This window comes from Gracilinanus agilis, chromosome 6 (genome assembly GCF_016433145.1).
Source record: "Gracilinanus agilis isolate LMUSP501 chromosome 6, AgileGrace, whole genome shotgun sequence".
Classification (NCBI taxonomy): domain Eukaryota; kingdom Metazoa; phylum Chordata; class Mammalia; order Didelphimorphia; family Didelphidae; genus Gracilinanus; species Gracilinanus agilis.
Genome location: NC_058135.1, coordinates 161,693,985 through 161,717,879, shown reverse-complemented (window position 1 = coordinate 161,717,879; position 23,895 = coordinate 161,693,985). Strand labels below are relative to the sequence as shown.

The 23,895-nt window shown below is 36.8% G+C and overlaps 1 protein-coding gene across 2 annotated transcripts in view; it reads left to right on the top strand.

Moving 5' to 3' along the window:
• Positions 1–6,579: 6,579 nt before the first annotated feature.
• SRP72 (signal recognition particle 72) overlaps positions 6,580–23,895 on the top strand; it is a 38,663-nt gene continuing 21,347 nt past the window's right edge. The window contains exons 1-9 of one of the 2 annotated variants that reach the window (XM_044680425.1): positions 6,580–6,701; positions 11,846–11,966; positions 14,095–14,218; positions 17,052–17,195; positions 17,276–17,387; positions 19,153–19,184; positions 19,837–19,961; positions 20,059–20,116; positions 22,214–22,345. In XM_044680425.1, the coding sequence (XP_044536360.1) occupies positions 6,593–6,701; positions 11,846–11,966; positions 14,095–14,218; positions 17,052–17,195; positions 17,276–17,387; positions 19,153–19,184; positions 19,837–19,961; positions 20,059–20,116; positions 22,214–22,345 (957 nt within the window). In that variant the 5' untranslated portion in view covers positions 6,580–6,592. The remainder of the gene's footprint in view (positions 6,702–11,845; positions 11,967–14,094; positions 14,219–17,051; positions 17,196–17,275; positions 17,388–19,152; positions 19,185–19,836; positions 19,962–20,058; positions 20,117–22,213; positions 22,346–23,895) is intronic. The other variant, XM_044680426.1, reaches the window with a different exon arrangement.

The window sequence follows — 23,895 nt, the reverse complement described above, 5'->3', positions numbered from 1 at the left end:
AAGCCATTGTCACCTGTCCTAAGACTTCTGTTATAGAGGCAGGTAGGTTAGAGGACCAGGCCTGGAGACAGAGAGTCCTTGATTCAAATCTGGCCTCAGACCCTTCTGAGCTGTATAACCCTGGGCAAGACACTTAACCTAGGTTACCTAGTCCTTACCACTCTTCTGCCTTGGAACCAATACTTAGTATCACTTCTAAAACAGAAAGAATAAAGTAAAGGTTAAAAAAAACTACTAATTGTTTTTTAGTCATTCAGTCATGTCAGATTTTTTGACCCTTTTCTTGGCAAAGATATTGGAGTGGTTTGCCATTTTCTTCACTAGTGTGTTCCAGATTTTACAGATGAGGAACACAAAGGTTAAGTGATTTGCCCAGGGTCACCCAACTAGTTTGTTTAAGATTTGATTTCAGATCTTCCTGACTCCAGGTCCAGTGCTCTAACTACTGTCCCTTGCTATCCCTAGAATCCTAACTGATCTTCTATTTCAAGTCTTTCTCTGCTCTACAATATTATTCATTTGCAAATACATGCTTTCCTGATTCTTTCAACTACAATGCTTCCCCATGCCCTTAATCACCTTGTACTTTCACATATTTTGTATATACCTAGATGTTTTTAGATTGTTATATCAGGTTAGGCTATAAGGTTCTCAAGGAGAGTGTTTTACTTTTATTCTGTACCCCTAGCACCTAGATCAATGCTTTTATAGAGGTTATTTAATAAAAGCATGCTGAATTGAATTCCATTTCCCCAATATTCTCTTAAAATTTCTCAAATATTGAACTTGTATACCAAAAAAGAGCAATTTAATATCTAGAGAGCGAAACACAAAACATTTTATATGAAGCAATGAATGTCTCAAATTGCTTGCTTTTTGAAAAAGTTATATAATAAATTCTATAGATGACTTTCAAAACTTAGAGTTTTCTTATCAGTTCTCTTCTGTGTATTAAAAAAGTTTCACTTACCTTTTTGTTTTGATAGAATTAGTATTGCTAACCTTATTATTCCACCCCAAACCCCTTTAACCCACTTAAAAAAAATAAAATCTTTGTTACAAATAAGCAAAGCCAGGCAAAACAAATCCACATAGTAGACATGTACAAAAAATATCTCTTATGCTCATCACCTCTCTGACAGGAATGGATAACATGTTTTAACGTAAGTCCCCAGGAGATATGGTTGATTATTGCATTGATCAGAGATCTTCATAGCTGTTTTTGTATGTGTATGTATCTATGTATACATATATGTATGTACATGTGTAAGTATACGTTTTGGGGGGTGTATATATATATAAATCTATAATTCTCCTGGCTCTGCTTACTTCACTCTGCATCAGTTCATCCTTTCCAAAATTCCCCAAAATAATCTCTTGCAATTTCTTATAATAGTATTCCATTGTACTCATATAATCAAATTTGTCCAGAGAGTCTCCAATTAAAGAATTTAGTTCTGATCTTTTCTTTAAACCCCCTTCAAGATTTGGAAGTTTGTTCTGCTTTCAGTTATTCCCATCCTGGTTTTATCTCCCCTCCCTCATATTTGAGTCCTTCCATGTTGAGAGTGATGGAGGTTCTACACCAAATTTTTTTTGTGTGTGTGTGTGTGTGTGTTCAGTCAACTTTCCTTTGTATAGTTAAGAGTAAGGTTCATTTGATGCCTGCTACTCCTATTCTTTCCTCAATAATTTTATACTTATTCTTCTTTCACACTCTCATTGTGGGAAATTACCTCTTCTTTGTTAGCTAGTGTATTCCTTTACACTATTACTTCTCCCCCACCCCTCTTAAATCCTTAGAATAAAATCAAACTACCCCTAGGGTCTTGTTTTTCTTTTTTTTTTTTCTTTTTCTTTTTTTTAAACCCTTAAATTCTGTGTATTGGCTCATAGGTGGGAGAGTGGTAAGGGTGGGCAATGGGGGTCAAGTGACTTGCCCAGGGTCACACAGCTGGGAAGTGTCTGAGGCTGGATTTGAACCTAGGACCTCCCATCTCTAGGCCCGTCTTGTTTTTCTTAAACTCCTTCAGTATCTTCTGAAGACATTAAGGTTCTGAAGGTACATGTTTATTCTCCCCTTAATAGAATATCACCATGCAGACTTTCAAATGCTCAAATAAAATGAATTTTCTAGGACTCTCTGGACTTTTCCATTTCTAATTCCAAATTCCCATTCAGCTCTGGTCTTTCCATCAGAAATGGAAAGTCTGGGTCTGAAAGTCCTCTATTCTATTAAAAATCTATTTTCCTTCTATAGGAGTATACTGTTTTGCAGAGGAAATTACTTTGGTTATAAGTCTATTCACTTTTGGAATATTATATGCCAAGATGTACTTTATAGCAAAAGCTTCCAGGTCTTATATGATCCTGACTAAAGTTTCTTGGTACTTGGATTGGATTCTTTCTAGGTACTTCTAGCATTTTTCTTTAATGTAGCAGTTCTAGATTTTGACTGTGATGTTGCTGGGACTTTGGGGGGTTGCTTTCACTGGGTGATATACTCTTTTCATTTTTATTATGCCCTCTGGTTTCAATAGATCTGGGCAGTTTTCATTTATGATACCTTGAAATAAAGTGTTCCGGTTTTTTTCTTAATAATAGCTTTCAAGGTATCCAATGTTTCTTTAAATTTTCTCATCTTGCCTCATTTTTTTTTTTATATTGGATAGCTTTCATTATTTCCCTCAATCTTTTTATTATAATATTTTTAGAGATCAAATAAGAGTCACTAAATACTGGTTGGTCCACTCTGGTTTTTCAAGCAAGATTTAACACTTTTTCTTTTAAGTTATTTATTCTTCTACTAATTTTTTCCTCTAGAGCTTTTATTTTTAATAATTTTCTTAAATTCTTCTAAGCATTCACATAGTCCTTGTGGAAAAATCCATTTTTTCCTTTGAGTCTTTGTTGGAATTGTCATGGAGCTATTCTCTCCTTTTGTGGAATCTTTGGATTGTTTGGTCAATGTTTCATCTTGGTTACTCATTTTTCTGTTTTAGTTCCTGAATTAGGATTTTATGTCAGTTAAGCTCTGCCCTCTGCTATACTAGTTGTATAGAGTAGCTATACTAAAGTAGTGGGCTAGTTGATCTTAGTTGGTCTCCTGGCTTCATGTATTGATTTACTTTTCTCAGGGTTAGGCAGCCCTGGAAATTTGAGGTTCAGAATCCTGGATCTTCAGGGCTCTCTATGGGTTCTCAGGCCTTTAGAACCCTGGGATGTTCAGGTCTTAATAAGGCTTGAGCAGATCTATTTCTAGGGATTTCCAATCCCCTTTTGCCTCAGAGGTTTCCAACTACTCAAGGTTTTTCTTGCTACCTCCTGACAATGGCATACAGGCTATGTCTCTGACCCTTCTGTTATTGAGCTTGGTGGTTAAGGGATTTTAAAAAATCTTCATTTAGGTATACAAGGACAGGTAAAAGGTAGTTAGATTTAATAATGTAAAGGCTCTTTTTATTATTGCTTATGATCTGCTGACTTTTGGTGTAATTCTAAGGTAGAAGAAGTCATTCACTGTACTTTTCTCACTGATCATTATTGAGAATTTCAGGTTTTTCATATAATGGGAATGAGGGAGCTGGGGAACTTGCCTCAGTTCAAATAAGTCATCCTAGCCAAAAGTCCCTTTTTTTCTCTATTCTCACTGGCAATACTCTAGACCAGACCTTGATTATCTCATATTTTTTACTACAATGGCCTTCTAACTTTAATTTCCCTGATTTTTGTCCTCTAATACAACTTAGACAGTAATCTTCCTTAAATGTTTTCATTATAAGTAAGCAAGCCTAGCTGAAGCAGCAGAGTACTCTGAGAGTCAGTAAGTGCCAGATAGGTCAAAAGATCATCTCTATCATGACCACAACTTCCCCTGTAAGGTCCCTTACTCTCTGTAGATGCTATGCTACTATATTTAGTGTTAACAGCCCATAGGGTACAAGGCAAATTGATGTTTTAGGATCTTGGGTCCTAAATTTGGGAGGGATCATACAGATAGTAATAAAACCATATTTTTTAAAAAGTTTTTTTTCCTGAAAAACATCATGATATACTGGAAAAAGCAGTGGATTTATAGTTAGAAGACTAGTCCTATGTCTGCTCTTTATAACTTGGATAATTTCTTAATTATTTTATCTCGGTTTCCTTTTTTGGTTAATTAGTTTCATTCTTGTTTTGAATTAATTTTTATTTTTAAACATTTTTCCAAGTTTACATGATTCATTTTCTTTCCCTCCCCACCTCCCAGAGTCAACAAGCAATTTCACTGGGTTGCACAATTGTTATCACTTGATACCTATTTCCATATTATCCCTTTTTGTCATAGAGCAATTTTAAAAAACCTAAACCCTAAATTACATACCCATATATTATACATGTGATAAGTGTTAAGTCATATGTTTTGCCTTTGCATTTCTACTCCCATAGTTCTTTCTCTCAATATGGGTAGCATTCTTCCCCATAAGTTCTTCAGGAGGCTTGTTGCATTGCTGCTAGTTCAGCTTCCTTTTTTTTTTGTAAAAAAGAGCTGGCTAGACTAGATTATCTAACAGGGCCTTTCCTGATCTAAATGCATACTATGATTCTTTGAATTGCTCAATTGATTCATTCAGCCTACAATGAGAAAGGTCATACTTCTAGCTACTGTTAACACACAGACATATACATACCGCCTCTACAACCCCACCCCCCAAACTTACTGAATTGAGATATTCCAACAAGTCCAGTCAGCACTTACCTCCCTCTCTACTCTTCAGAGCCAAAGAGGTAGCCTCCTACAGAAGAGAGTGAGCTGCCCCTGGAGCCAGGAAGAATTGGTTTCAAGTCTTGTCCTTTACACACACTAGCTCTTCCTCCCACACAATTCTAAGGCTGTAAATTGCAGAGTGGGTACAAATAGATTGATAAAGGGAGTTTCCCTTATTTGGGGTTCCCTACACTAATGAAACACATTTTTTTCTTTTACAGTTCTAATTTATGTTGTCAGTAATAAAGATGTATATGATCACATATATATGTATATATACATAAATATATATTCATTCTTAAATTTCTGGACTTGAAGCTGAATTCTCATCCTCCTGCTTCCCACATTCCCATTTTTTAAAAATTTTAAACCCTTAACTTCTGTGTATTGACTTATAGGTGGAAGATTGGTAAGGGTAGGGAATGGGGGTCAAGTGACTTGCCCAGGGTCACACAGCTGGGAAGTGTCTGAGGCCGGATTTGAACCTAGGACCTCCCGTCTCTAGGCCTGACTCTCAATCCACTGAGCTACCCAGCTGCCCCCTCACATTCCCATTTTAACAACAAAAATAACCCCATCCATTCACTCTCCTTTTCCTAAACCTCTTTAAACGATATACCAGCAAGAATTAAAAATGACCGCTATGGGATAAAGAATTAAAACTATCTAGAAGGTCTTGGAGATGGTCTTTGTAGAGCTGTAGTTCTTCAAGTTCGACCATAAATAATACAGTTCTTCAAAGTAACTGGTATACAACACCTGGGCTGAATAGGTAAAGCCCTCTCCATACATACCATATTTGGGCTGCATGTACTTTTGTGACAGCTACTGCTTTCCCTCCTTGGTTGTCCTCTGTTTTTCTTGTAACCTAATTTTGTCTCTATAAACATTTTGGGTTTTTGGTTAGGGAACTGGGCAGGCCCCTCAGTGTGAGGCAGCCAGCTTATTTTCCCATTGAAAGCATATCCACAGTCGCTATCATTGTAAGGAGCACAGAGTGGGTTTCTTCGATTGTACTCCAGTATACTTTGCAATATCAAAAGAGTTTTTAGAAAGCAGGTATCTCAATCTGCAGTCTGTGGAGTTTTAATATTTTGACAACTACTTCTTTTCTTTTTCTATTTCTAAATCCCTTACCTTCTATCTGCAGTCTTTGGAGTTTTAATAAAATATTTTGACAACTACTTCTTTTCTTTTTCTATTTCTAAAGCCCTTAACTTCTACCTTAGTTTCAATCCTAAAACAATCCTAGGAGCGGTTTGGCAGTCAGGGTTAGGTGACTTGCCCTGATCACAGCTAATTTTAGATAATATCTTGATTCCAGGCCTGGTTCTCTATTCACTGTGCTACCTAGCTGCCCCAATAGCTATTTTAATGTCATTGGTTTCTTTTGGAATGCTACATGTTTTACTATATTAATTTAAAAATATGATTCTGAGGTTTCACAAGACTGCCAAAGAAGGGATAAAGAACCTCTGCTTTCCAAGTTTGCAGTATAGGCCAGAATAGAAGGGCAGCCTTGGATCAAAGCCCTCTCCATCCAGGCTGTTTCTCACCACGGGCTGAACTAGTCGAGCCGGGCATCATTTAGAGTGGATTCGGGTAGGGGATGTAACGGATGCTTCATCTGTTCGACTCTCTTACCACATTCTGCCACCCTGGGGAAGAAGGTTTTTAAGGGAATAAAAGGAAGGAGCATCCCTCCTCTAGAGAGGACGCCGTGAGCCCGGTTGCTCTTAGCAACGGCCCGGGGTCACTTCCTGTTCCTGCCTCTCCCCACTCCCTCGCCGGAATCCGTTTCCGGAACCAGAGGTCGTCCCCGCCCACCTCCGCGTTTCCTCCAAAATGGCGAGCGGCGGCGGCGGGGGGGCGTCAGTTGCTGCCCTCTGGAGCGAAGTGAATCGTAACGGCCAGAATGGAGACTTCACGCGCGCCCTCAAGACCGTGGACAAGAGTGAGTGCCGCGCCGCTCGCGGTCGCCCTGGAGGCGCGTGCTGCCCCAGCCCCGGGAGGCGCTCCGTGGGGAGACGTGGCCTCTCTTTCCGGCGCGCGCCCGGCAGGAGGGGAGGGGAGGAGGGAGGCGGAGACTGTGGGAAGACCCCGGCCGCTAACCCTCCGGCCAGCTCGCGTGATCGGCGCCACGCTGGGGCTCCTGGCCAGGGAGAAGACCCACTTTCCGGCTACAGCTGCGTCCCCGCTTCGGGCCCGGTCCGCAGTGGACCGCCCCTCCCCAGGCCGGCTGACTTGGGTTCTTCAACCCCTTAGAGTAGAGCCACGTGTACTTTGCCTCTCTTCCATCACCCGGGCCCAGAGGAAGCTGGGGAGGGGGGGAGCATTTAAAGGACTCGCAGCCTCTATTCCTTTCTCCCGAGAAATTGCCTTCTCACCTGGCCCCTCCCTCTCTTTCCTCTAGAGATTGGGGTTTGCTAGCTCGAGGAATGAGTCCTCTCCGGAACTTTGCGGGAGACCCAACAGCTGCCCGAACTGCTACTTCTGTATTCATTAATCACAAATGCAATCGTTTCCTTTTATGTAGGTCTTGAGGGATGTGAAGCACGTTTATAACAGTTTTATTAAACCCATTTCACATGTGAGAAATCAAAGTCACATAAAAGCACTTCTCAGTTTGACACAGTTGACAGGCTGGTACCAACTCAGACTCCCACTCCAGCCTTTTCCCACTGTCAGGCAGCTATTAGGAACTTGCAGTCCAGCAGTGGAGAGTATTTTGTAAACAAGTTCACATCGGAGGGAATTTGGAGAGCAGGATAGAAGTTCCTTCTGGAATAAAAAGGAATAGAAAACTGAGCTGTTTGTTTTGAATTTGTTTTAGTAAATCAGGCTTAGTGGTTTCAAATTGTATTCCATGGTAAAGTTTTCTAATACTTGTATTATATCTTTATTTTAAAAAATCTTTAGTGATATCTAATACTGATAATAATTACCAGCATACTATCATTTTTACTATCTAAATTTATATTATATATAGTACAACTTTTAAGTATAAAAATAAAAGTGTTAATTCACAGTGCATAAATTCGCTTCCCATTTCTTTAAACTTTTAATCTAAATTCCCATTTAAACTTAATGCTTAATGATTTTCATCTAGTCATAAGATTTTGCTCAAGATTCTGTAAGTAGTAAATAGTAAAACTGAGATTTGAATTCTCTGCAAATCCAGTGCTCTTTCCACTGTACCTCTCTTTAACTTGATGAGCCCTAATGTTATAATGTGATACATTCCTTAGGTTATGTCTAAGCCTCACAGAAAGTGCTACTTGGAAGTAGATGTTTGGATTCCTTGATAAATGGGAATGAAGGAGGTATAAATGTTAATAATACAATAGCAGCATTAGTATTACATCTTTTCTATAAATGAGGTATCCTGGAGGCATCTCAAACTCATGGTCAAAACACTAGTTTTCCCTCCTCCCCTGCCCATCTCCAATCCACCCTTCTTTTGAATTTTCTTATTTTTCTTTTAGGCATCACCATTCTCTACTCACCTGGGTTTGCAGCTTTGGAATTATCTTTGTCTCACTATTCTTCACTGCCTGTTTTACTTCAGAACATTTCTTAAATTTGTCCATTTGTTCCCTTACCTCCATTTATACCACATCCACCCTACTCATGCCCTTATTACTTCTCAAATGAATTACTGTAATAACTTCCTACTTCATCTCTGCAAATCTCTCCTCTCAATTCCATCCTGATTTGGGGCAGCGAGGTTTCTGAGTAGGTGGGCCCTGGCCCTGAAGTTAGGAACACCTGGGTTTAAATCTAGCCTTAGTCACTAATTTAGCCATGTGACACTGGTCAAGTTTTTTACACTTCTATTTTCCTCAGTTTCCTCAACTGTAAAATGTAAATAACAGCACATGCCTATAAAGGTTGTTGTTAGGATCAAAAGAAATATTTGTAAAGTGCTTAATACAGTGTCTGGCACATAGACCTATATAAATGCCTATTCTGCCTTCTAATCCTCCCTGTAGTTGTCAAAATTATATTCTTCAAATACAAGTCAGACAATGTTGTACCCTTCGTTAGAAATTTATAGTGGTTCCCTGTAATCCCTAGGAACAAATACAGATGCCTCTCTGGCTTTCAACAACCTGGTTTCCGAGTACCATTCTAGGCTTATTATATAGTAATCGCTCTTGTTAAAAGTAAATTGGGGAGGGAGAGTGGGGCAGCGGGGCAGCGGTTAGCTTAGTGGATTGAGAGCCAGACCTAGAGATGGGAGGTCCTGGGTTCAAATATGGCCTCAGACACTTGTGTGTGACCTTGAGCAAGTCACTTGACCCCCATTGCCTAGCCCTTACCACTCTTCTGCCTTGGAACCAGTGCACAGTATTGATTCCAGGATGGAAGGTAAGAGTTTAAAAAAAAAGTAAATTAGGAAGCCCCTTAAAGATGGTTGTTAACAAGTGGTCAGGTTTTAATGTGACCTGACTTAATGGGATACCTCCCCTCTGAGACAGATCAAAATAAATGTCTCTCTCTGCCCCTTACTTGAGGACCACTAAATGGTGAATCAAGAAACCCTGTAAGGATGGAACTGGTGACCAAGAATGTTTTGCTTAACTTGGTCTGGCAGGGCCGCTTCTACAAAACGCAGGGAGCAAGTGTTCTTTCAGGCTCCCTGAGCTGGGTCAGCTTGGCTTGTGTGATAAGGGGAAACACAGCAGTTGTGCCAGAGAGAAACAAACATCTCAGGAAAGAGGAATGTTGGATTGCTAGGAATTTTACTTTTACCCAGTTTCCCTCTGGGACAGCTTGCAAGAAAAAGAGAGAATGACTTTGCCCAAATGAAGTAGATTATCCCCCCTCTAAGATATCCCCTAAATTGATATCCCCTTATGGCCAATTGATCTGACAGCTATAACTTCTTCATAAGTTGATTTATTGAAGTGAATGGTAACTAGGAAAGCTGGTTAACAGGAATCCCTAGCTACCACCCCAATGGTCAATAGTCTTCTGCCCTCGAAAACATAAAGATCCTCTCTAATCTAGATGGTTCAATATCTAAACTAATCCCTAGGCTAAGAAATCAATCAAGTCACTAGGATATTAGCAGATTTGGATTAGTGGTTCACTGCTGGCTCAGTTCAGTCCACTCTAAGGTAGAATGTGCTTTGATTGATTCAAGGATTGAGGAATCAAATACAGTTTTTCACTAGTTCTTTCACAGGGATCAATTTTAGTTCAGGATTTGCTGGTGGAGTCCAAGAACTGTCTCACCCACAGAGTTCAAGCCTCCAAGACCCCCAGACTCCAACTGTTCCTTGCCAGATTCCGTTGGCTCTCTCAGAATCCTCTCACCAACATTCTATCTCCTCTTCTTGCTTTTCCTACCATCTACATTGCTTGAAATCTTTCTGCAAATCTCTTTCCTCACTCTTCATATATTTTTCAGTTCCACCATCTTAGTTGCCTTGCTTTGTTTCAGCAAAACAAAATGTTCTTCCAATATTTTGTTTGTTCCCTGTCCCTGGAATTTTTCTCACTTCAACCTATTAAAATTTTTTGATTCTTTTAAGTGTCACCTCTCTTTATGAGATCTTTCCTGATAAGAGCTGTTAGACACCCCCACCTTTACCCCAAAATTACCTTGTATTTTTCATGTATATAATTTAGGAGTACATTGTATTCCATTTTGAATATAATTTCCACTAGGACAGAAACTGTTTTGGTTTTGCTTTATATCTTCAAAGTCTTGAACATAGAAGTGCTTGTATTGTCTTAATTGTTTAGCAATTAATTTGTGTGACCAGCTTTTGCTTAACTACATTTAGATGAAAATTAATTATTTTATATATATAAAAGCACTTTGGGTTATTTCAAACAATGAGAAAAGTAGCCATTAGTTTTAATTGTTAGAATCTCTAATTTGATTTAAATTAATGTGAATTTGATTTTTGGGTAATCGTGAAACTATCAAAGCAAGGGATGAATACAACGTTTTTGGTTGCATTTTAATACTATTTTTTATGACTTATTTCCCACTGACTCTGGCATCTGTTATCTTTCCTTACAACAAATAAAAAGTAAAATCAGCCTGAGTTGTATCCAATAGTCTGTGTTCATAGTTCACCACTATTCACCCAAGAGGAGTGCTTATCATTGTCCCTTTGAAACCAAGATTGGTCATTCATGCAACGTATTAAGAGACAGTTTTTTTCTTAACTTATTTGTATCACAGGAATTATCCATCTAACTATCTTTATTTTCTTGATTAGTGAAAATTACGATGGTCTTTAGATTAAAGGATTAAGAGTTCTGCATATTGACAACAATTCTACAGCAAGTCTCCATGATTCTCCTAATGTTTGGTTAGTGGTTAGTATTGGTTTGGTTAGTATTGATGTCATACCTTTGCTATATAAACCTATCCATCTGGGCTTTTTTCTTTCAAGTTATCTTTTCTCAGGATCCTATGATACTGAGAATGAAACTAAAGCCCTGAATGACTTTTTGATGAAATTACTAGCAAAATGAATTATGAATTCTGTTTTTTGTTTTGGTGCAAGTGTATACTTGTTTGGTCTAAGTGTACCCAACTTAGTGTACCCATGGATTAAATCTCAAGAAGGAAAGTTTTGAGAACCACTAGAATAGTTTTAATTTTTAATTGCACATATATTTAAACCCTTACGTTATGTCTTATAATTGATATGAAATATCCAGTTCCAAGACAGAAGAACAGTAAGGGCTAGCCAGTTGAGGTTAAGTGACTTATCTGAGTCACACAGAGGAAGTGTCTGAGGCCAGATTTGATCCTAGGACCTCCTGTCTCCAGGACTGGCTCTCTATCCTCTGAATCACCTAGCTGCCACTTCTTTGCATATATTCTTGTAAATTTTTTTTTTTGACCCAGGATAAGTGAATTTTGGTGTCTTGAAGAAAAACCTATTGTGTACATTTCCCTCATTCTTTACTTAACTTTTTTTGCAGCTTAAAAATGAAGAAAAGTCATTTTTTCGTTGACTTTACTGAATTATTCCCGAGTGAAAGGAGGGGAAGCTCTATCAAATGTACTCAGTATTATAAAGGAAAAGCACAAGAGATAATGGAGCTAAAAAAATTCTCTTTATTTAGTATTACAGATCAGCAAGGATGATATAACTGCGCTGCATTGTAAAGTGGTGTGCCTTATCCAAAACGGTAATTTCAAGGAAGCTTTGAGTGTCATCAATTCTCACACCAAAGTGTTGACTGGGTGAGTGACTTAGCCTTAATGATATTGGAAGTTCTGAGTGAACCATCAGTTTCAAGATAGAAATAATTTTGTAGATTGATTTCCAGCTTTCACTGATTTGTGGTATAATTTATTCCCTGTACCCACTCACCCAAATTGTGCTTCTGAAAATAGAGGGGTCAGAATTCTAAAAAATCTGTATGACATTTGACAGTTAACAAAAACTGTGAACAAATAATTTGGCTTCTTCCACTCCTGTTCTCCAATCTCTTTGTTTGCCTTTTAAGAAACTGTGAAGAAGATAGCACTGGGCTTTTTTTGGTTTGGATTTTGTTTTTTGGTGGTTTTATGTGGGGCATATAAGGGATGATGAAAGTCCTTAAAGGACATTTGAAGTTTGGGATAAACTATTATATAGAAATAAAGAGACGATTTTATTGGTCTATGATTTAATTGTTACTATGGCAGGCAAGAAACTTCTCTTGACCAGTGCAGAGTGGGAGCTCTTCTGTGAATTAGCATCTTAGTGGGTTCCCTGGGGCGATTACTTAGCCACACAACTAATGTGTTTTCAGGTGATATTCTCAATTGCCAGAACAGATCTCTAGTTACCAGATCTCACAACTTTTTAGAGAGAAGGGCAAGGGTTATAAAATAAGTTATGGAGAAAAATATGCTAACATTATTTAAGTATTAGTTTAACTGTGTATTGGGATCTCCTTCTTTGGATGTTGATATAATTTCTCTCAGTACTATGCCAAACTGTTCAGGTGATTTTCACCATCATTTCATGGTTTTTCTTGACCATTTTAATAATAGAGGAGGTAGTCTTTTAATTTTATTCAAGTAATTTTTTTTTTCATTTTTTCCTTGTCCTTCTCGCCCATATTTTCTTCCTCCCCAAGCCAACATTCCAAAGATACACAATTCTATAAGGAATTTGGAGCAGTGGGCATGTCTATGTCTACAATTAAAAAATATTTTTAACTAAAAGTAGAAGTATATACCAAGACTGTTTACTCTTTAAAAGGATACTATTCTTTATCATTTCACTGTGCCGAATGTGAAATAAGTTTGTATAAGAAGTGTTAGCTAGCTGACATTAGGATAATATTTGAAGCCCTGTGGCACAGTAGCATGTCTTGACTTAGGGAGTCAGGGAACCTGGGTGTGAATCTCAACTTTGTCCCTCCCTGGCTATGTGACCTTAGGGAAGTTACTTAACCTCTCTGGTCTCAGTCTCTTTGTTGTAAAATGAGGGGGTTAGATTAGATGGCCTCTGGAGTTCCTTCTAGCTCTAAATCTATGATCATGTGATATTTTGTGATAAAAGTTAATGCAAAGAAACATATTTCCTTTTACTTTAAGAAAAACCTGTTTTTCTTAAGATTTATTGTTGTAATTCTCAAAGGAAAACTTTTGTTAATATAGATACAATTTAGAGACTATACTGACATTATTTCTCTGATTTTTGTGTCCTTAATTTATTGCCTAATTAGGTGCTCTGTCTTTTATCAGTACCATTTATTTTTTTCTTGCTTATGGTTGATTGTTGGCTTTTTAAGCTTATAATAAAAAAGGATTTTTAGAATTTTTTTAAACTTAAAATATACAATAAAAATACAGTGATCCCTCACCTATTGTAGGAGTTATATTCCAGAGACCCCTGCTATAGGTGAAAATCCATGAAGTAGTGGTGTTATATTTATTTTATTATTTATATATATTTTAAGGCTTTAATAACCCTTTCCACTCTCCTATAAACCTTTTCCACACTCTGATTACCCTACAGTCACTGCGCCAATCAGCACTGAGGCTACAGAATGCAGAGCTGTATTTGGTCTTCTTTCATTTCATCAGCCAACAATGTGCAGCAATACAGAATTAGATCTATATTTTTTAAAAACCTGTGATACAGTGAAGCTGTGATAAGTGAACTGTGATACAGGGATGGCCAACTTTTAATTCTTTTTATTGTCTTTGGAGCAAGGAAAATTTGGTATCCTGCTGATTGATAATTTCCTTTAAGAAATTAAATAAGGGTACCATATCTAATAGACTTGTTTCAAATAGGCAAAGGAATGTCTTAAGAGGTTAGATGTCATTTCACTATTTCCCATAATCATATGCTGATTTGTTGCTTTTGCAGTGATTCTATTTCGTTTGAGAAGGCATACTGTGAATACAGGCTGAATCGAATTGAGAATGCCTTGAAAACAATAGAAAGTGCCAGCCATCAGACTGACAAACTAAAGGAACTTTATGGACAAGTGGTAATTACTACCTTAAAATACTTTTTGATGATCCTGGTTTTGTCTTTAGTAGGAACCAGGAATGGGAACTCTGGCTAACTCTGATTCCCCAAGGAATATGCTGTGAAGTTGGCTCTTTGAGATTTAGTTAAGTTCATTCATCCTTAACTAGGACAGATCTGACAGACTTACCTGGTCTTCACAAAAACAGCTGAATAGTATGTTGTATGAGTACGTATGAACTGTATGAATATTGTACACTGCTATGTTCAGTCCTCCTGAGGGAAATTAGTGGGAAAGATGAAAAAGCTGTTAAAAGGAAAGGGGGGTGGGGGGAAGTGGAAACTTTGGTTTGGGGAAATAAGCTGAGGAGATATGGTTAAAATTTGAAAATAAGAACAATGAAATTTGAAATGAAGTTTAAAATAATAACATTGGTCACCAAATCCCTGCTTCTTTTTTTAGGCTTTATATACCACTTATTTCCAAATAGATTAGAACTGATATGAAGTTATATCTCATGTAAAACATAATTAAGGATAAAAACAGGACATTCTTTGAAGCTTAAGACATACATTTAGAACAAATAAATCCTTTATATAGAAGGTTGTGAACAAAAGAATTTGTTACCCCCATGAGGAGGTAGTATAGGCTAAAAATATAAATAACATCTGAAAAGATTTAGATAAGTTTATGGGTAATACCCCAGTAATGTGGAACCTTTCCTGATTTCCATAGCTGAAAGTGATTTCTCCTTCAGATTTTCCTATAGCTCTCTTGCTGGGATATATTATTTTCCTCTTCTCTTATTCTTCGTCATAATTACCTATGCACCTAATGCTAACTCCTGTTATATTATAAAGTCTTTGAGGACAGAGATTGTGTTGTGATTGCTGGCATCTAGCAAAATGTTTTGCATAGAGAAGGTGCTTGCATATAGAAAGGTGTTTGCAGGATTAAATTACAGATTGAATATCCTTCATATTTTGAGGTTAATATTGTGAAGTATAAAAGTTGCTTTTTTCTAACATGTTTGACTTTAATGGGGTAAGCTTGATCCTATAGGCCAATTTTTAGGTTCTTTGTAAAACATTCTTATAAAGTCAGTGGAAATTGCAAATGCTGTTTGGATGCACTGGGAAATTTGTTTTAGTCAGAAAATTGGTGGCTAAAAGAAAAAGCAAAATGGAAAGGATAAAAAGCAAGATGGAAAAAAAAGATTGAAAGCAGGGTAATAAATAAGTCTCATTAGAAAGGACTATTGTTACTTTTGTTATGTCTGATATTGTTCCAATTAGTGAAGGCTTAGCAATCCTTTTGTGTGGATGACATCTTTTATTTGGTAATTTTCTTTGCTTAATGACTTAGGAGCATATGGTAAGACTTTCTTGACCTTTTTTATAAACTTTTCCTCCAACTTTAGAAAGGAAGATAGTGAAAGTTATTTGAATCATAATTATTTACTTAGATGGCATATCATGCTTTAAAAGGAAAACATGAGGGGCAGCTGGGTGACTCAGTGGATTGAGAGCCAGGCCCAGAGACTTGAGGTCCTGGGTTCTATAATGGTTAAATTGGGATATTGACTAAATAAGAGTTATTAAAAAGTGGTCACCAATTGGCAGCTTTTAACAATTTTGTTTAATTGGAATATTAGTAAAAAGAGGGAAATGTGGAAGGAAAAGAGGTAAGGATACTGCCTAGCCTACCCTAAATGCTGATCCAGTGAAATGAAGCTCACTCCCTGACAGAGTTCAGATCTCCATGTGGAAATCCTAGTTCCCTCACCAGCAAGCTGGGCAGGGTCCAGGCAAGGTCCCCATGCAGAAAAACCCTCTTGAGCTAAACTCACTGAGGCAGCAGTGAATCTAACAAGAAAGTCCTCTACTCCAAGAAGCTTCAAAATCTAAAGTTGAAGTCCCAAAGCCAAAAACTCCAGTCAAAAGGCCCAAAGCTCCAAGTCGAAGTTGAAGTCCAAAAGCCCCAGGGAGCCATACTCTGAAGGAGAAGTCTCAAGGAGTTCAGGACTTTTTATATCCTTTTTACATGTGCCTTCCTGTCCCTTCTCCACTTTCTGGGAATCAATTGCAGTCTTTTAATTTGCTTAGCACTGCACAGGGGTGGGGCATTGGCCTCTGAAGTTGTCACCCACTCTAGCAAGTGACTTGTGAATTCTCATACTGTAGAAAGGAAAGAGAGAGAAATGGGCTATTTCAATACTTAGTGACTGGTAAGGTACTAAGTAAGAGAACTTAAGTTTTTGATTGATTAACTTAAAAGTCACTGATTGATAGACAAAAGAGAATTTGACTCACTCTTCACAGTTCAAATCTGACCTCAGACACTTAGACTCCCTTTGCCTAGCCCTTACCACTCTTCTGCCTTAGAACCAATGCACAGTATTGAGTCTAAAATGGAAGGTAATGGTTAAAAAAAAAGATATGAATTTATAATGTTGAAAAGTCGTAAACATTCATTGAAAATTGCATTGTGAAAGTATTGGTACCATGCAGAATTTATAAAGAAAGAAAATGTTCAAGGGGCAGGTAAGTGACACAGTGGATAGAGTCAGGAGGACCTGGGTTCAAATTTGGACCCAGACACTTCCCAGGGCAAGATACTTAATCCCATTTACCTAAACCTTGCTTAAAATGGATACTAAATAGAAGGTTAGGGTTAAAAAAAAATTTTTTTAAGTAGAAGAAAATGTCTGAAAAAGAGAGTAAACTACTCACCATTTTTTATGAATTGAAATTTTCCTTTTTTTAGAACTCTAAGAAGGTATTAATTTACAAATACCACCAATGTTTATATTTGACTAACATCATATTTTGTTTACTGTCTTTCTCTTCAGTTGTATAGGTTGGAACGTTATGATGACTGCTTAGCTGTATACCGAGATCTCATCCGAAATTCTCAGGATGATTATGAAGAAGAAAGGAAAACAAACCTTTCAGCAGTGGTTGCTGCCCAGAGTAACTGGGAAAGAGTAGTACCAGTGAGTCTCTTTATATACTTAGAAAGCCATGAAATCATGTTTTGTTCTAGTAATTGACTTGGTAATTTGTTCCATGACAGGAAAACTTAGGCCTTCAGGAAGGCACTTATGAACTATGCTACAATACTGCATGTGCACTAATTGGACAAGGCCAGCTGAATGAGGCACTGAAAATCCTACAAAGAGCAGAAGGTAAAAAGGTTCTTAGAATTATATATAAATTCAACAGTTATACAACTGTGCAAAATGCCTGTCAGAAAATAAAAGAGCTTTGTGCATTTCTACCTGGAATTTAATGTTGGAGAATAGGGATTGAATTTCTAATGTGAAGGTAGCCAGATATTTAAGTGCCCAAAAATAGACCTTCCCTCTTTTATTTTGTACAGTAACATGTATCTGTGGACACATTTATGTTATGAAAAAATGTATTCATCTTGTAGAAGAGAAGACTTAGTTAGAACTTAATAATTATCTTCTAACATTGGAAAGATTGACATATAGAAGAGAAATTACACTTATTCTTAAAGCTCCAAGCTCCAGAGGACTAAACTAGGAATAATGGATGCAAGTTTTGGGAAGCATTACTGATATAAAAGAAGAAATAATGTTTTGTTTTTTTAAACCCTTGCTTTCCATCTTAGAATTGATAGTAAGTATTGATTCCAAGACCAAAGAGAGGTAAGGGCTACGCAGTTAGGGTTAAGTGATTTGCCCAGGTTCACACAGCTAGAATGTTTCTATGGACAGATGTGAACCTAGGACTTCTGTCTCCAGATCTGGCTTGTCGTCTACTGATCTACCTGACTGCCCCAGAAATAATGTTCTAATAGCTGTATTTGAAAATGGAGTGGTCTTCTTTTTGAGCTGTAGAAAATGAACGATACCATAAATGACCATTTACTGAGAATGTTGTAGGATGGATTTATACATAATTTGATTACATTATCTTTTAAATTCCTTCTGGAAATATACTTCCATATGTGGGGCAGTATGGTATAAAGTGCTGACTGAAGACAGGAAAATCTTTGTTCAGAATTCTGTCTCTGATATATACTTGTTGTGTATCCATGAGAAATTCATATAACCTCTTAATATGGGCATCTCTTTAAGAATAAAATTTACAGATGTTGGCCTACATCAGTGGCAGAATTTTCCATATCAGTTAATCACAAATCTAGACATATACCCCCATCCCCAAATTAAAAAATGATTGTTTATCTGGTCCCTTGCCAAACTTACTGTACATCCTATTCTCTGAGGCTTATCTCAGACTCATACCAATACTTCAAAATCATTTTAATGCTAACAGTCTTCCTTTGTGTTTTGGACAAATTCTAGGAGATGTCTGATATTGAAGTAAAACAGTTATCATTATTAACAACATCCCAGCCTATTTAATATTTTCATAAATATAATCACAAAGTTAATTCTGTGTACCTTTTAAATTCTTGGTGAGGAAGAGAAATAGTATATTTGATTAGAAAATGTTTGACTCCTTTAAAAAATTTAGTAAGAATACCATATTGTCATATTAGGACTCCTGAAATACTGATGCCTTTTCTTTTTTTTGACATATTTTCCTCCACAGAAATTATAAATTTGAGATGGTTTAGAACATAGTAGATGTAGGAACTAAAGAGAACAATGATGGGCAAGGTAGAAATAGCATGTCCCATAGATTTGAGTATGAGTAAAGGAGAAGACTAGATATTTATATGTAGCAGTTCAGTGAAGCTGTTAAGCACAAAAAAGGGTCCAGAGAGTTGGAATTAATCAGATTGTAACAGTTGTCTGTAGTGTATTTGATATTCTCAGTAAATCTTGATTTGGCAGATAATTAAAAAATTTCACTCCTAAAATTCTCTTCAAGGACTCTAGACCCAGTTATGTGGAATGTAGAGAAGAAAAACTATAATTTAGCCTTAAGTAATTTTTTTAAACATTTTATTTCCTATAGATCTTTGCCGTCAATCTCTCTCAGAAGACTCTGTAAGTATGCCATTATTGCTACATCATATTTTAGGCATTTGGGATTCAATAATTGTTAAGATTTAGTGATTTATTGACTTTTCTGAAGTATGTGATGACTTACTGATTGAATTAATTAAATTATTGAACTTCTGTGTGCATTTGGTCATTAAGTGTGAATTGAAAGTTGGGTAAAATTGAAACTTGGGTAGCTGTTACATTTTTTTTTTTTGAGGAAAATTTGTTCTCTTATATTTAAGATATGCCTTAAAAACCCATAAGAGAACTTTATACATCTCTAATTTTTCTCCTGTTTTCTGGATGACAAGCTATATCTAAATAGACTTATTTTTTCCTTACAAAGGCTTTCTTTATGTTCTCTTTAAATTTACTACTCTCAACCCATATTATCATTTCAACCTGGGTATTATAAAGAATCATTGAGTTATAGAATTTGAAAGGGATGTTAGAGGCCAACTTATTAAATTCATTCCTCAATAAGAATCTTTTTTTTTTTTGTGACACTCCAGAAATGGTCATACAGACTTTGCTTGAAGATTTCCTGTGAGGAGCAACCCATTACCTCCTGAGGCAGCCCATTCTAGTCTTGGGACTGTGTCTTTGTTATGTAGTGTTATTTCAGATTAAAATCCTATCATATTTTCTTACCTAGGATGTGACTGAGGAAGACATACAAGCAGAACTAGCAATCATTCATGGTCAGATGGCATATATTCTCCAACTTCAGGGTCATACAGAAGAGGCTTTGCAGCTTTACAATCAAATAATCAAATTAAAGTAAGGGATTTATGAAAGTGGCATGTTGTATTTTTTCATGAGAACTTGGTTTATTTTTAATGGCTTTCGCATTTTAACTGTAATTTGTTGTCCACAGGCCAACAGATGTGGGATTGCTTGCTGTAATTGCAAATAACATCATTACAATTAATAAGGTATGGAAGGATCTAAATTTTTTTACAATGAAGCCATTATCTCTGTACTGTCTAGGAATGTCTAGGAATTTTCTTTCTAATAGCAAACAAGAAAAATTTTATTGGATCAGAATCAAAGGGTAATTGTTCTGGTGCTCAATTTTATATTATTTCTTGTGAAAATTAGGTTTTCCTTTGAGAAGAAAAATTCAAATTATCCCTTAAAAGTTTAAGAATCTCCTTTCATTTAAAGTAAACTATGTAGAAATATTTGTTTTGTGTGTGAATTGGTTAGATTCTTCTCTTAAGTATTTTTGCAGTTTTTTGTTAAACTTTTTATTTGATGAAGGTTATAGTTTTAGGAGTATGTGTGGTGCTTTTTTTTTTTCCTCCTTGAGTGTATGTGGATACATCTCCCTCCCTCTGCAAATAATTGAAGAGGTGATATATCATCAGTATTGGTACACTAGAATTCATTGATTATCAGTGCAGCTAAAACTTATATGTTGTTCATGATTTAGATCAGCGATTCCCAAAGTGGGCACTACCGCCCCCTGGTGGGTGCTGCAGCGATCCAGGGGTGTGGTGATGACCACAGGTGCATTTATCTTTCCTATTAATTGTTATTAAAATTTTAAAGTAATTAATTTCCAGGGAGCTAAGTAATATTTTTTTCTGGAAAGGGGGCGGTAGGCCAAAAAAGTTTGTGAACCACTGATTTAGATGATCAAAATGTTTCATTATCCAATTAGCCAGACTTCTTAGGAATCACTTGAGGCTGATCTTTGTATAATAGATACACAGCTTGTGTGTATATGTTGTGTGTGTCTTTATGTATGTGTGTGTGTGTGTACATACATATATACACACATATTTTTTAAAATTTAATTTTTTTATTTTAATAACAAAATTTCCACATTTTCTGAAGTTAAATGATCCAAATTGTCTCCCTTCTTCCTTCCCCTCCACCCAGAGCTGGCAAGCATTTCAAACTGGGTTATACATATTATATACACATATACATATAAGAAACAACTGTTTTAGAACTTTCTAAAGTACTATTGAAAGCCAATTTCCCTTATTCTGAATAGAGTTCATTGAGATAGAGAGGAAAGAGAGGAGGGCCTTGCTAAATACAGAATAACATTTTTTAAAATCCCGCTATAATTTTACATAAATAGCTCTTGGTTCATTTGAATATCTCTTCAAGTTTTATGGATCTTGCACTGTGCAGATAATCAGAAAATACACAGATTTGGAGAAGGGAGAAATAAGTTATAGGCTTGAAACAGTTATAAAAGACTTCACAGAAGGAAATGAAATTTGAAGAGGGATTTATATAGATCAGTGGTTCCCAAACTTTTGGCCTACTGCCCCCTTTCCAGAAAAAATATTATTTAGCCCCCTGGAAATTAATTTTTTTAAAATTTTAATAGCAAATAATAGGAAAGATAAATGCACCTGTGGCCATCACCTCTCTCCTGGCACCCACCTGGGGCGGTAGTGCCCACTTTTGGAATCACTGACATAGATGAAGGGGAAAAGAGATATTCTGGGAGCCATTTGAGTGCATGAGAGGTGAGAATGAGCATACCATGTTAAGAAAAGGGAGATTGACAGGGTCAGCTGGGTAGCTCAGTGGATTGAGAAGCCAGGCCTAGAGATGGGAGGTCCTAGGTTCAAATCTGGCCTCAGACACTTCCCATCTGTGTTACCCTGGACAAGTCATTTAATCTCCATTGCCTAGCCCTTACCACTCTTCAGCCTTGGAACCAATACACAGGGTTTAAAAAAGAAAAGAAAAGAAAAGAAAAGAAAAGAAAAGAAAAGGGAGGTTGACCTGACCAGAGTATAGAAGACAGTGAAAGGCAGGGATAGAAGTACTTATATTAATATATATTTTATATTTAAAATTAAGAATTGCTTAATAACTCCATCTTTTTATTTTAAGGGTCCTATAGACTATATGGTGTTTGTAATCTAACTAAATTTAATTTAATAAGCTAGATCTAGTGGTATCTAGTTGCTGAATCTTTCAAAACAGTCAAACTAGAAGCTTAAGAGACTAAAAAATTGAAAGACCAAGTGTCATGAATCTTTGTTTGTTTTTTTTAATAGGACCAAAATGTTTTTGATTCCAAGAAAAAAGTAAAACTAACTAATGCAGATGGAGTAGAGCACAAGCTTTCCAAGAAACAGCTGCAGGCTATAGAATTTAACAAAGCTTTACTTGCAATGTATACAAACCAGGTAGGTTATATTCTAAATGTTGTTAAGAAAATACAGCATGCCACTTCTCTTTGTTGTTGTTATTTTTTGGCTAAGATTATTTAGGCCATAGCTGCTCATTTGTGTTGTTATTTTTTTTAACTTCGTAAAACTACATACCATTTTATTTCTATCATGACTAAATATCAATATATCTGAGATATGATCTGCTCATTGTATAGTTTCATAATCTCTAAAACAATCTCTAAAAAAGAAACTTTTAGAGGAGTGTCAGGCCCTCACCCCACTCACTAGACAGAGTGCCATGCCCACATGTACCCCCCCCCCCAAATGCCAGGCTCTCCCCTCCCCCCCCCCCTTACCTTACACAGGGGAGGGAGAAAATTCCGGGCAGAGGGAAGAGTGAAGTGAAGAATGTCCTCAGCAAGTGTAGAGATGGGGAGGAGAGTGAAGGACCTTTCCACTTCCCTCCAGCTTTGTCTCCTATGAGTTGCCCACCTTATTCCCTGTGTGTTCCTGTTGGGCAGAGGGGCGGGAGATGTGAAAAAATGTTGTTGGGCATGGTGGAGAGGGGGGAGGAGGGGAGCAGCTCTGCCCAAGTCCGTCTGCCTTTCTAGTAGCAGACTCTGGTGGTGGATGGGGCAGCTGGGTGCCCACAGAGCATTCTGTATACCAAAGGTTCATATTCCTAGAATATGCAATAGACATGAGTTTTTAGAAGGCAAGAATAACATTCATAACTTGTTAATTTTGATAAATTCTCTTCCAGTGTTCTGTGTCTCATCATTCTTGGTTTACATTTTAGTTCTATGATATATAGACTGAATTATTAATATAAATATGATCAAAGATCTTAACTCTCCCTATTCCTAAAATTCATATTAAATTCTAATTTAACATTTACCAGAGTGTAGAATTCAGGTTCTATAAGTTTTTTTCTCCCTTTGGAGCTGATTGAACAATTTTAAGTATTAAGATATTGATTTTAAAATATTTAGGTAAGCTAGTTTTTTTTTGTTTTTGTTTTTGAAACCCTTACCTTCCGTCTTGGAGTCAGTACTGTGTATTGGCTCCAAGGCAGAAGAGTGGTAAGGGTAGGCAATGGGGATCAAGTGACTTGCTTACAGTCCCAGATTTGAACCCATGACCTCCAGTCTCTAGGCTTGGCTCTCAATCCATTGAGCTACCCAGCTGCCCCCAATAAGCTAGTTTTTTAAAGGTAGAGCCTTATACAAAGTGTGACTGAGATTTTATTTTAAAGGTGCTAAACATTAAATATTTAAATGCGCTAAACATCCAAATACGTATTTATTTACTTGAAAAAAATAACTATAGAAAGCTAGACACCTATTGAAAAGAATACTGACATTACTCTGTTAATTTTTGGAACCCTTTTTTGACTTTGTCTTTATACCTGTGACATATTTCTTGGTATTAAGTTTCCATTCTTTGAGGATAGATTTGGCTTTATGGAACTACAGGAAATTATGAAGAAGCCTATGAATAAAAGGATTGTTCATGTTGCTATTAGTAATTTTTTGGTCCAAAAAGGGATTTAACTGTAAGGTGAG